The sequence below is a fragment of the Phodopus roborovskii genome, unplaced genomic scaffold (genome assembly GCF_943737965.1).
Source record: "Phodopus roborovskii unplaced genomic scaffold, PHOROB, whole genome shotgun sequence".
In the NCBI taxonomy this organism is placed as follows: Eukaryota; Metazoa; Chordata; class Mammalia; order Rodentia; family Cricetidae; genus Phodopus; species Phodopus roborovskii.
In genome coordinates, this window is record NW_026126563.1 from 2,415,546 (window position 1) to 2,428,035 (window position 12,490).

At 44.2% G+C, this 12,490-nt stretch overlaps 1 protein-coding gene across 1 annotated transcript; it reads right to left on the bottom strand.

Moving 5' to 3' along the window:
• Positions 1-965: 965 nt before the first annotated feature.
• Positions 966-6,246, bottom strand: Cbln2 (cerebellin 2 precursor). Its single transcript, XM_051202085.1, has 3 exons — positions 5,744-6,246; positions 2,869-2,988; positions 966-2,655 (listed from the first exon to the last, which is right to left on the bottom strand). Exons 1-3 carry the CDS (start codon positions 6,098-6,100, stop codon positions 2,458-2,460), a joined length of 675 nt encoding a protein of 224 aa, XP_051058042.1. The 5' UTR covers positions 6,101-6,246; the 3' UTR covers positions 966-2,457.
• Between the last annotated feature and the right edge of the window lie 6,244 nt (positions 6,247-12,490).

Genomic DNA, 12,490 nt, shown 5'->3' on the forward strand with positions numbered 1-12,490 from the left:
CAACTCAGAACATTACCATGAGGGCTACGTACTAATGTACTTTCTGGCATTTGCATTACTCCCAAAGAAAGAAGACTAAGAGTACAACCATCAGGAGGAAGCTGATTTCTAATAGAAAATAAACTCCCAAAATACATTTATATTGGTTAATTTAATAACTTATTTATGAGACAGTATTACTCAGTGGCAATCTGTACACGATAAAGATATAAATACGATGAAATATGAGCTTTATGCATTATTAAAGGATGTAAATATTAATAACAAGGACTCCTACATCTTACAATCTCTGTAGTGTATGTGCTGTCTTCAAATGAGGTTTTCTTGCTTGTTTTAAATTGAGCATGAGGTGAGGGAGAGAGAATTAAAACATCCAAGAATAACAAAACACAAGGGACACACACCCCATCTTCCTTTTGCTTATGTTCCAAGCATCACCAAACACAGCTCACACCTAGAAATATATCTTCATGCCAGAGTCACAGTACCCAAAATAACTTCCCCTACTCACAAGAGGACATCACTTCAATACAATAAAATTTCTTATCTTTCTTCCTTGTTCCCATTAGGACAGAAAGCTGAGGACTTTAATCCAACTGTAACTATACAGTGTTTCCTGCGCTTGCCTGTTGCCCATGGAACTCATCCTTACACACACGCTGAAAACTGAGCCTTCTCAAATGTTCAAATCTTTGACGTTACTAGTTTACTCTTAAACTTTAATTTTGTCCTTTAGCTCTCTCCTCCAAACTCTTACTCATTGAACAACAACAAAAATACATACATATAAACTGAATACATCTAAGTGAGCAATGCACCCCCAGAGACCTGTAGCTGCATCAGTGGTTGTGTGTGTCCTTTATAAAGAACCACAACATAAATTTAATATTCCCAGGTCCTTGGTACTTATCCTATGCCTCCCCATCATTTTGAGAGAGATGACGAGGAGTGACTAGAGCAAGACAGACATCAAACTCGTTTATTCTGAATCTTAAATTATGAGTTTTATGGTCAATATTTTGGTTACATTGTTACACAAAGGACAGATTGACATCCAGTTTGAGGTCTCATCTTTGATTGCTTTGGGATTCGTGACATTTCCTTGGCGCACACAGACTGTGCAGGTTCTCTCCGCTGCAACTGGATATTGTTGTTGCACAAGATGCCAAAACAAGTAGGGTTTGAAAAAAAAAGCCACTGATGGAGTACAGCAGCCAGTACCTTGAACTGCTGTGACTTCCAGTCCAGGTGGCTTCTGGCCAGGTGTTCATCCACAGAGCATCAACACATCCCTCTCCTTGACAGATCAAAGGAAGATCTGAGGAGGTGCTGGTCCTGTTTCTCTGAAGCATCTGGTCATTGTGTGGTCACTCAGAGGCAGCTCTAACTCACCACTGAGACACATCAAGAGGTGTTTAGCCACCTCAGCTCCACTTTTAAGGGTTGTGTGGCCAATGAAGAATGCCAGGCTCTTAAAGGATCCCAGAGTATAAATTTAAAAATAAATAAATAAAATCCAGGTTGCAAGTTTGAAGATGCATTCGAGAGAGACTTCAGGGAAGAATATGCAGGATGGTCTGCTTGCTGTCCTTGTTGTTTGTTTGTTCCTGGTTTCCTCTCATTCAAAAGAAAATATGCAGATTTCATTTTGTTCTCTTTGATCTCTTACAAGTACTGAACATAAGTTGTTTCTCTCTCTCTCTCCCTCTCTCTCTGTCTGTCTCTCTCTCTCACTCTCCAGGACCCCAGCATGAAAACTAAATAGGTTTGAGGAGTGAAACCTGAGGAAGGAAAAGAAAGTGTCCGGTGGGGGTTGGGGGGGAGGAGAAAACCACGGACAATACAAAACAAAAGTTGCAGTCCAATCGTGCAAAATTTGCTTCTCAGGATAAAGCACTTTTTTGACAGGTCCCCAAAATGCCCAGCTCCCTCCCAATCCTCCCAAGACCCCAGGGGTAAGCTACAGAATGAAAATGAAGCCATTCTTTTTCTTAAGGCTATACACACACACAGAACACAAGTCAAGGACTGTCCGGTAGGCGGTTCTTTGCTGGGCTCTTGCTTTAAGCCCTGACTGCAGCGTGCAATCTGTCACAGGATCAGCAGCATCTATGTCATCAGGACAAGGATACAATGTACAAACAATAGAAGGTAAGTCAAACGGTTCCAACAATAAAATCCGATATCCACTTCACAATCACAGGTACAAATTGCTCAAATCCATAATTTCATTTCTCCTTAAGACCTTGTCATCTAAAACTAATTAGAGGCCAGGTTCCCGAGGAATTGTCAATCGTCAAAGTAAATACCGGAGCTTTAGGAGAAAATCATCCTTCTATGGCAACAATCTGATGGAGGTCAGCCCAAGCCATCCTATTCAGACAAGTTCGAGGTGTTACAGAGGGCGGATCCCTGGGTCCTGATCCAAACCTTCCCACTGTCAAGGTGGCTCCATGTCTATAGAGGAAAAACCAAGAAGCCCGAGAATGTGGAGTACTTCCAGCCTCCCATGAGGTTCCCTCTCTCCAGTTTGAGATGAACTTTGTCTTCTCGTTCCATGAGCAACAGAACACCGTTGCTGGCTGCTTCCCTGGTAACATCCTGGTCTCCTGCGAACGCAGAGATCACTGGGTAGCCATTCTGCATCAAACTGACCTATAAAAGCAGAGAGGACGGCTCAGCAGATCAGAGACCACCTCCTTCCCCACATCCTGTTCTCTCCCTCCCCTAAGGATTGACACCTCCTTCTAATTTTGTAGCCAACATACCTGGAACCTGAAAGGCAGGTTTTCCAGGTGACTCAGCCCAACTACCCCTCCTCCCCCCATTTACCAAGCATTCCAGGCCTTGACTTTTGAACCAACCCACCTGGATTGTTTGCCTGTTGTACACTTTAACCACATGGAAGCTGAAGCTATAGATCCCCTTTCGTGGTGCTACAAATATACTGGAGGCAAGGTCAAAGTGGTTGCCGATGTTTACTAAAACCTGAAAAAGAGGAGGAAACAGCTTACTGAACTATGCATGCCCTTAATGGGCTTGCATTTTCTCCATGCTTTTGGGTAACCCCCCCCCCCACATGTCAGTTGGTTTATCGGAATTTCGAGTAGGTGCCCCTAAGTCCACAGCGTTGCTCAATCAGGCGGCCATCGAGTACCGAAATTAGAACATTCAGTGGCAGAAATGCATTCCAAAGGTATTCTCATGGTTTCTCATTAATAAAGACTTTGGAAGTATATTGCAGTTGTATGTAAGGGCATGGAGAGAGATGGGAGGCAGTAAAACCTAGCAAGAGGAAACCTGTGAATTCAACCTACTTTTTAAAAGGGGGTGTCAACCTGGTGCTGTGTTTAATACATAAAACTTCACATGAAATGAAGAGAGAGAAGCTGATGAAGCAACAGACCAGTCCCTTCCATGAGCTCACTAGAGGAGGAGGAGAATGGCCTGTGGGAGGTTTCAATGCCCAGGGTCTTCCAAAGTCTAGCAGTATACAGTAGATGCTTCATAGATAGTATTGGATCTTGAGTTATGTCAACAAACACTGGCTGCCCTGCTCAAATTCACTGGTCTCTAAGCAAAGCTTGCTCTGTTGGTTGAGTGTTGGGGTCATGCAAAAAAAAAAAAAGAAGAAGAAGAAGAAGAAGAAGAAGCTTGAATAAAGAGAAATGAACTGATAGCTTGGATACTTCCAGTTCAAACTAAGGAAATTCCACAGCAGGTAAGATCAAGTTAGCTACAAGCAGAGTCGCTGGTCATAGTATAACGTGAAGAAAATCAAGCTCCCCATCTCACTCCCTTTCTGTTCAAAATAGAATCAGGCCACCTTGTCCACATCCTGTTCCCATCTCTCCTCCTGTAAAACTCCAATGCCATTAAAATAATAAAATGAACCACCACCGCTGGTGTTTTATGCTTACAAGACAAACAGCTAGCAGCACCAGAAACCTGGGCTGTCCTTTATCTGGTCAGAAAGTAAAGCTTCACTGGCTTGGCTGTGACTCTCACAGCATGGTTGTATAGACTCTGCAAACTGCCAGGGCATGGTGAGTTGCTGCCAGGAACCAGTGCCTGCTGGTGTGGCTTGGGGAACACTGCATCTTAATCATGCTGTGAATACCACTTCAGCCCACTCCAGGGCAGGCAGCTCACAGGCACACGTGCACGCGCGCACACACACACACACACACACACGCACGCACACACACATGCACACACACGTGCACTCACACATGTATGTGCATGTGTGCACACACGTACACACACTGCCTCATCATTGAGGACAAAGCACCTCTGTCTGTGCTCAGTGTCCCCCAAGATGACTCACTGGAGAATGAAACACTCCCCTGCATGGGCTTTGAACTCACTTGTGCTCGTCTCTCCATCTCATCCCCTCACTGGGCATTTTAAACTCTGGAAATATGAAAGTTCAAGACTTTATGTGAATGAGAAGACACCCAGCCAGACCCTGAGCATGGGGCCTCCCTCTCTTGCAAACTCCCTCATTTACAACCAGGAACCCAAGTTAATTTGTCTCTAAAAACAAGATTCCCGTTACGATTTGACCCTGTATCCACAAATCAGTGGATCTGAAAAGGTTTCAAGAACTATCTGTATGACACCTTAATGGAAACATAATAAAAGTAAAATAATACTGTATAAAGAAGAATATGGGTTATATTTATGCTTGTATGATGCTGTCTTATTTGGAAATAATGAAATATTTTTCATAGTAAAGCAACTTCCCTACACCCTCAAATGCATAATTTTTTTAGGCATGAATGTCACAGCTTAAAAAGAGATCGAATGTGTGCATTGGCTATAAATGGGTTTAGGAGCTGGCTCCTGGACAGAGGGAGCTCCAGTACAAAGTAACTCCATCTGTGTCCAGGACGTGTCAGGACTCCATTTTACACAAAGCCCCTTGGCAAGATCATTAGCTGATTAGAAAATGTGTGAAAATCATGCTCATCTTTTCATTTCCTGAAAACTAATAGGAATCACAGAGAGAGGACACAGAAAGGTCATTGCCCAGAGAAACATTTACATAGCCATCTCCCTGGTCCTTAGCTGCTTGGCCCGGAGGCCAGAAATTAAGTGGCTTAAAGCCACCTAAGTCATGGGTCTTCTTATTATTAAACTTATAGTCCTTCTCTACATTTATCTTTGAATATACTGTACGAGTACCCTGCAAAGGTTTCATTTCCTGTCTCTAGCAGGTACATGCCCACCTTATTTTGGTATGTAAGCAGTGAACCATCTCTGTTGTCTTCCCGGCTTGTTTTTGTTGTAGCTGGATCCCACAGTATAAGCCATGGGTCTGGCCCTTTGTCAGACTCCTCTTTGAATAAGAAACTATCTTACATGCCTCATCTTTAAAAGGCTCCCCTCTCCCCAGCTGCCTTGCCCTCAGAAAAAGGGGAAGCGAACTATGTTTTCTTTCGGGGGGGTGAGGGGTAGGATGTATTTCATATCTCATCTTTACCAGACCCTTGGAAAGCCCGGGAAACCTTACAGGGCTCTCAGTAATCCGCTCCAAGAGAGCTGGCCGTTTAAAAACAAACTCTACAGCGTGTTCAAGGGGGACTCCAGGAAAGCATAACAGCCAAAGGAGCAACTTAAGGGCAATGCAGAGGTGGGAAAACCAGCCTGGCATTCCTCCTGGAGATGCAGGGAGCCCTAGCTAGCTGGGCACACGGGCCGGTCCTCCACTCCTCCGTAGGTGTGCAGGTTAGCCGCTAACCTGGTCGAAGTAGATGGTCATGGTACGGTTGCTCATCTCTGAGGGCTCATGGTTGGTGCTCCTAGTAGCGGAGAAGGCCACCTTGGCACTGCCTGAGCGCACAGAAATGCCCAGGGAAGAGGTGACGGCACCGTCCCCGGATGGACTGGAGTCGCACACCACCAGGCACTTGCCCTCTAGCACGATCGGCTCCGTGTCATTCTGAGCCGTCACCGGGCAGCAGACCGGTAGCAGCAGCAACAACAGGGCCAGCGCCGCCCCCAAGCTGAAGCCAAAGTTGGCTGACTCGTGCAGCGCCCCCCGGCGCCCGGGCATGCTCAGCGGTGGCCCTCGGGGGCCCCGGCCAGGCGCGGGCATCTGGGCTGGGGCGCCCCGAGGACGCCAAGGCCGGCAGGAGCCGGAGGGGTGCTCGGGTGCACTCAGGAACAGGCAGGACCAGAGCAGTATCCTCCTCTGGGTTGGGTCCCAGGCTCAGAAGATCAAGGCCAAATGGTTCTCAGAAGCAAGGCACGAGCGGACCTGTCAGGGCAAAGAACCAGAATCCTTAGGCGGAAAGGTGTGTGTAGCAGGGCAAGTGCCTGACTCTCTCCCTTTCGGGGTGGCCATCCCCGTGGTCCCGCAAAGCTATCCCCATTCCGGATGTGGCATAATGGATCAGAGAGAGCTCTGGCGCACCGATCAGGCCATCCAAACAGATTCCTGAATGTTGCGCGGAGCCCTGGAGTTCTGGGCTGAGATTCTGTAGGACCTTGCTAAAAAGGGGTTGGGGACCTCTAAGAAGGCGTCATCACCATCGCCCCCTGCCTACTCATCCCAACACTAGAGGAATTAAATGCAGTCAAAGAAAAAAAAAAAAAAGCAGAACTGATGCCTCATCAGCTTCATTTCAGCGTCTTTCTGGACGGCCACAGCCACATTGGAAAATATTCCTCTCCATGCCTTCCCCTTTTCCCTCTATTTTTCTATCCAGGAAGAAATTTTTAAACACTCCTTGTCGGATAAAAAGGGTCTACCCCCACCCCCAAAGGGAAAAAAAAAAAAAAAAAAACTCCAGAAAACTCCTTGGGTGGGTGAGCTTAAAAGAAAAAAGGACAAAAACAGAAAGGCCTGATGGGGGTGGATGAGGAACGAAATTCTAACACCCACTTCCAAGTCCCTGCAGCCACTGAGGAGCTCCTTAGGAGAGCCTGGTGGAGTCCTCTTTCTGGCAAAGACAACTAACAGCCTCTTGCAGCACCAGAATCCCTGGATTTTACTCATTTGCAGGATCTTGTCTCTGGACCCGACTCCCTTTCTTCTGTACCTTTCTGCTAACTTACACGGGTTGGCGCTTGCAGCCGGTCCCCTCTTCTTCAGGTAACCCAGAGAGGCCGGCCATTCCAATACCCAGCCCAGGAACACAAACAGAACGAACCCTCCCCTCGCAGCCCACGCTCTCCGAGCAACTCTTCCAGTGTTCTTTCTAAGAAAAGATAAGTTGGGTTTCAATAAATATCCTGTCTGCAGCTCCTACACAAAGGATAGGGGACCACCTCCTACCCATCCCTGCTCTGCCGCTGGCTCTCTTCTCTCTAACCCCTAGCACTAACATTACTCAAGGTTCCGGTGAAGCATTAAAAAACAAAAAGGCAACTAGCAACCAGATTCCGGAGCTCTGATGGGGTAGGTTACCTGGAACATCCATGATGGGCGAGCACCGAGGTCCGCGAAGTTGTTCTGCTTAGAAAAAAATGAGGCAAGCAGGAGCTAGCGGGAGGAGGACACCTCGGAGCACGACCCTTCTCCCAGAGCTTGGCCAATAACCGCGCCGCCCCGCCCTGCCGCCTTTCCCCCGCGGTCCGCTCCGGCTCCACAAGCACACCACGCCCCGGCCCCACGCGCCCACGGAGCCCACACAGCGCTGCGCTCCACGCTGCTCGGCGCACCGCGTTGTCTGGAACCCACAGGCTTCCCGCTCTGCAGAGCCGCGCTGAGCCTAGGAACCAACCAACCGCACCGCTGCGCGCGGACTGCCCCCTCCGAGTCCCGCGCGCCCTCCGCGCGCCCCACTAACAGGATCCCTGGGTCCCTGCCTCTCCTCTGACTCCAGAGGGCACAGCCCGGAGCTGCCAACTACCGACTCCCCGCTTTTTTCGTCCTAGAAGCCACAGCCCGCTTCCCTCGGACTCCCCCTGACACCTTGCCAAACCCGCGTCCGATTCTCACCTAGAAACCCAGCGCAGTCTTCCTAGATACCTTCTCAAAACTAGGCGCCCTCGGAAGCACCAGCTGTGTTTCTTCTTCCAGATTCCTTTTCTTTTCCAAAGTCCCCTCCAAGTTTTAATCTTGAACGGAGTGGTCACTTTCATAATTAAAGGGGAGGGACACTTGAAATAAAAGGAACAGTTTTTTTTGTTTTTTTTTTTGTTTTTTTTTGTTTTGTTTTGTTTTTGTTTTGTTTTTTAAGGAGGGAAAAGCTTGGTAATCTAATTGTTTTGGAACTGCAATTCCAGAATCTTCCGTTTGTGAAATGTCAGCTCTTGGCAGAGATTAAACGGGCTCTTCCTGCCTGGGTTTGTGTGTCCGCTTCTCTCAACCCCGGGGCTTGTGGAACGCGGCGCCAAGGCGCGTATTTATTAAAATGCAGTCTCTGGGCTCTAAAGATCCGGGGAGACAGGCAGGGTTCCGAGCTGCGCCTGGAGAGCTGCAAGATGCGCAAGCACGGACGAGGGGCGCCACCTACGGGCCCTGGAGCCTTCAGTCCGCAGGCTGCAAACAAACCTAACGGAGTGTGGGGGAGTACCCAGGGACAAGAGGTGAGGCTTCAGGATTGTTTTCCTTCACCCCCAACCCCTAAAACAGCTCTGGTGCCTGCAAATAATGCAACAAGCTTGCCTTTAGATATTCTTTCGCCTCGCAATTTACAGTAGCCACGCTTGTATTTTTAGTTTTTTACCCCAGCTAACGTGTAACCCTGCCAAGAGGATGTATGCTCAAGTGGGTTATCAAGCAGCCATAGCATTTGCAAAAACCTCTGGGTCTGGGTAATACATATTGACACTGAACATAAGCAAGGCAGCTCTTAAGTGTGGAATCTATAATCTGATTTTTTAAAATAACATCACTGCGAATATTTTTGCACTGTCTTGGATAGTATGCTTTTCTGATAGGCCAATGGTGGGCTTGTAGTTCATCAGTGCATAGCATGTGCCTGTCTTATTCCTTCAGACGTCACCATACCTTTCCCTCTTCCCCTTTAAGATTTCAGCTGTTCTGCTTTTGCCTTTTGAGACCTGCCTTCCCAGATAGGAGATTTTGAAGACCCTTGTTATTGGCTCTCTCGTGGCTGTTCTAGGATGGGAAGGCCTATACCCTGAAGATATTGTGCGCATCCAATCAGCACGATAAAAAGGAGGAGGGCACAAATGAAATCCACAGCTTAGGTTTAGTTGAGGCCAGAGGTTTCTCGTGGGTACCAGGGTACTGGTTGGAAGAGCCTGAGATGCAAATGCATCCTGCTTAACATAACATGCAGAACACTGTGGACTGCTAAATAACTCCAGAACCCTTGAGCCCTACACTCAAGTCACTGGCAATTGTAACTCCCAGGTGCCATGTGCTTCCCCGCCAGGAAGCCTGTAAAAGGCACAACAGACGCATCTTCCTATCGTGTTCTGAGTTTAACTCAGCAGAAACAGTGCAATCTTACTTTAGAGCCATTTTACTCTAATTTTCTCTGAATCTGTTTGACTCTGCCACAGAAGTACGATTGTATCGCGCCATCAACAAGGCTGAACTGGATGTAAACCTGCCCACAGAGCGTAAGAAAACACAATAGAAACGTGAATCAGCCTGAGAGCAAGAGTAGCTTCCCAATTTAGGAGCAAACAACCTTTCATACACCTAAAATATTTAAATAATTGCCTAATTAAACATCTTTCTTAAGTACTTTGAGACATTTCTTTTGATTAATATAAACACTCAAACCAATTTATCACTGTCTTTGAAACAAACAACAAAACAAAAGCAAGCAAGTAGAACAAAACCTCTTTTATGATGTGTGGATATTGCAGTATATATTAAAAAGCCTAATGAGGTAAAATTTACATGCTGAACTAGGTTATGGTGTGAAAGCAAGTATCCTTCTGTAGCAGAATGAAAAACATGTTTGAATTTCAACTTGAGTTTCATATTTCAACAAGGAAGTTAGAAAATGTGGAAAGTATCAGACTGACAGAAAAGTGTATAATTTATTGATCCATCAATTGGTAGTCCTACCTACCAGATTTTTGGTCAAGAGCTGGGATTTTAGTTTGCCAGCATGTTTTAAAAGACATCAGGACACTGAATTAAAAGGGAAAACAAACGTCTATGTTTATTTCAATGATTGCATGTCCTGCTCCTAGTAATTGCTATTATTATTATTATTGGAATATGGACCACAGATTCTGTTCTCTGGGGTGAAACAGCATGCCTATGGGCAACAACAATATCAAACATCTATTGAACTTTTGTGGGTGGGAAAGATGCTGCACCATGACCTTTGTCTATGTTTTAGAAGACAGCATAAGGCCTATGAGCAGCACCCTGCATCAGAGACATACATCATATATGGATAATTGGGAAATATTATAATGTGAAAACTGTTTAAAGAGTGGCATGGGAAGTTAAGTTTTCATTTGTCCAAAATAGATATCTCTCTCGGAGCTCAACATGCTCTTCAATGGAGAGAAACCATCACTGAAAAGTAACTCCAGCCTGTATTGGTCTTTAGACCTACTACATCACATTCATGGATTTCTTCTAAGGTATGTCTTAAATATAATCTCTCATGAGTTGCATAATCTTGGGTGCAAAAACCCAAAACCTACTATTACAAAACAAAACACATGAATTAATAAATCTCTTTCTTTAAAATAATAGAATATATACTTAATGTGTAGTAGCTATACTAGAAAGTTACTAAGATATAGAATGTCACATTTATGCATATACATATGGTACACTCCTTCAGTTATACATGGTTAAGCACCTTCATATTTTTCAGCAAAACGAAAAGCACTGAAGAATGAGTGACAACAGGAAAAAAAATGTTTCAAGTTACATGGATAGTTTTGTCGTAACAAATTACTGACATAAGTAAATTGGAATTTTAAAAATTGGAATCAACTATAACTCAGCCACTGCTCAATAGAAAGAGCAAGTAAATTTGTTTACATGAGGTAGTAGGTTGTTTGCATTTATTAACTGAAATCATGATGTAATCGCATTAGCTTAGCCAAATTTGATGAACCATTAGTTGACTAAATTAAAATTCAGACTGACTGAACTCAGACTGTCTACATTCTATAGTCACATTGAGCTAAACAAGTTATCGCTGCTATCTGGGGACAGACTGGATTCCTCATCATCATGTTTTCAAGACTTTATGGCACATAATCCAATGTCTAATATCTATTTTGTGTTTTAATTAACAAACGATGGCACACCACAACCACAGATTTGGGTTCAATGGTAATTTATTTGTTTTGTATCTTCCTTCCTTCCCTCCCTCTCTCCCTCTTTCCTTCCTTCCCTCCATCCTTCCTTTCTTCCTTCCCTTCCTCCTTCTCCCCCTCCTTCTTTCCTTCCTTTCTTCCATCTTCCATTTGTTTTAGTCAGGGTCTCACTATGCAGCGATAGATGGCACAGAACTCACTGTAGAAATCATTCTGGCATTAAGCTAACAAAGTTCTGCTTGCCTCTGCCTTTGTCCCCTGAACACTGAAGTTAGAGGTGTGTTACTTTCTTAACATTGTAAAACCAATGTAATATTTGTAAAAATAAATACATCATTGCTTTAGGATACTTTGTTACCTCCATTACTGGGTATATTAGGACTTTTGGATTTTATGAAATAATACAAAGTAATCTACTTGCTACTCCAAAGTCCCATAAAATGTAACTCTTTTTAAAAAACTATTTTCTTTATGTGTATGTATCTGTGATAGTATATGGCATAACACTTTCTTTTAATTCTTTTAGTTCTTCATGTCTTACATAACCCCAATATTTATTTTCTTTAATTTCATGAAAGGAAATGTATACATTGCCTTATCAAATTGGGTTGAATGCCTAATGTCAGTAATTTCAATTTTATCAAAATAAATGGATTTATATACAAAGTAGATGTTCACCAACACTTCTTTTCTCAAATGGAGAGTGTTAGATGAAATAGTATCCTACAAATTCTTACAAATATTTGCTTAAAAAATAAATGTTATTGGTATGTAAGGATACACACACACACACACACACACACACACACACACACGGAGAGAGAGAGAGAGAGAGCATTTCCTAACTTATTTCTTGAATCTAAAATAATGGTACTTTTTTAAAATTTAGAATAAGCTGCAAGGCTCATAATGCCTACAATATTTTGAGTATGTATAAAAAATAATGTTCTGTGAGCATGTGTATGAGAGATTGTTTTCATCATCTTAATTGATGTTGGAGGGCTAGCCAACTATGGACAACATTCCTGGAGCAGGTGATCCTAGCCTTTATAAGAATACTAGCTTAGCAGGAGCCAACAAGACAGACATTATTAATTCAATATGAAATAATTGGAACCATATATTGCCTAGATCTGAACATAACCATGATTATGTTGTTTCAAAAGATATTTGGCAAACCTTGACTGAGTTATTTCATGATTGACATTAACTCTTGATCTTGAAAGTATCCGATAGACATGGAGCACCCTCAGGAAGTATTAAACAAGGA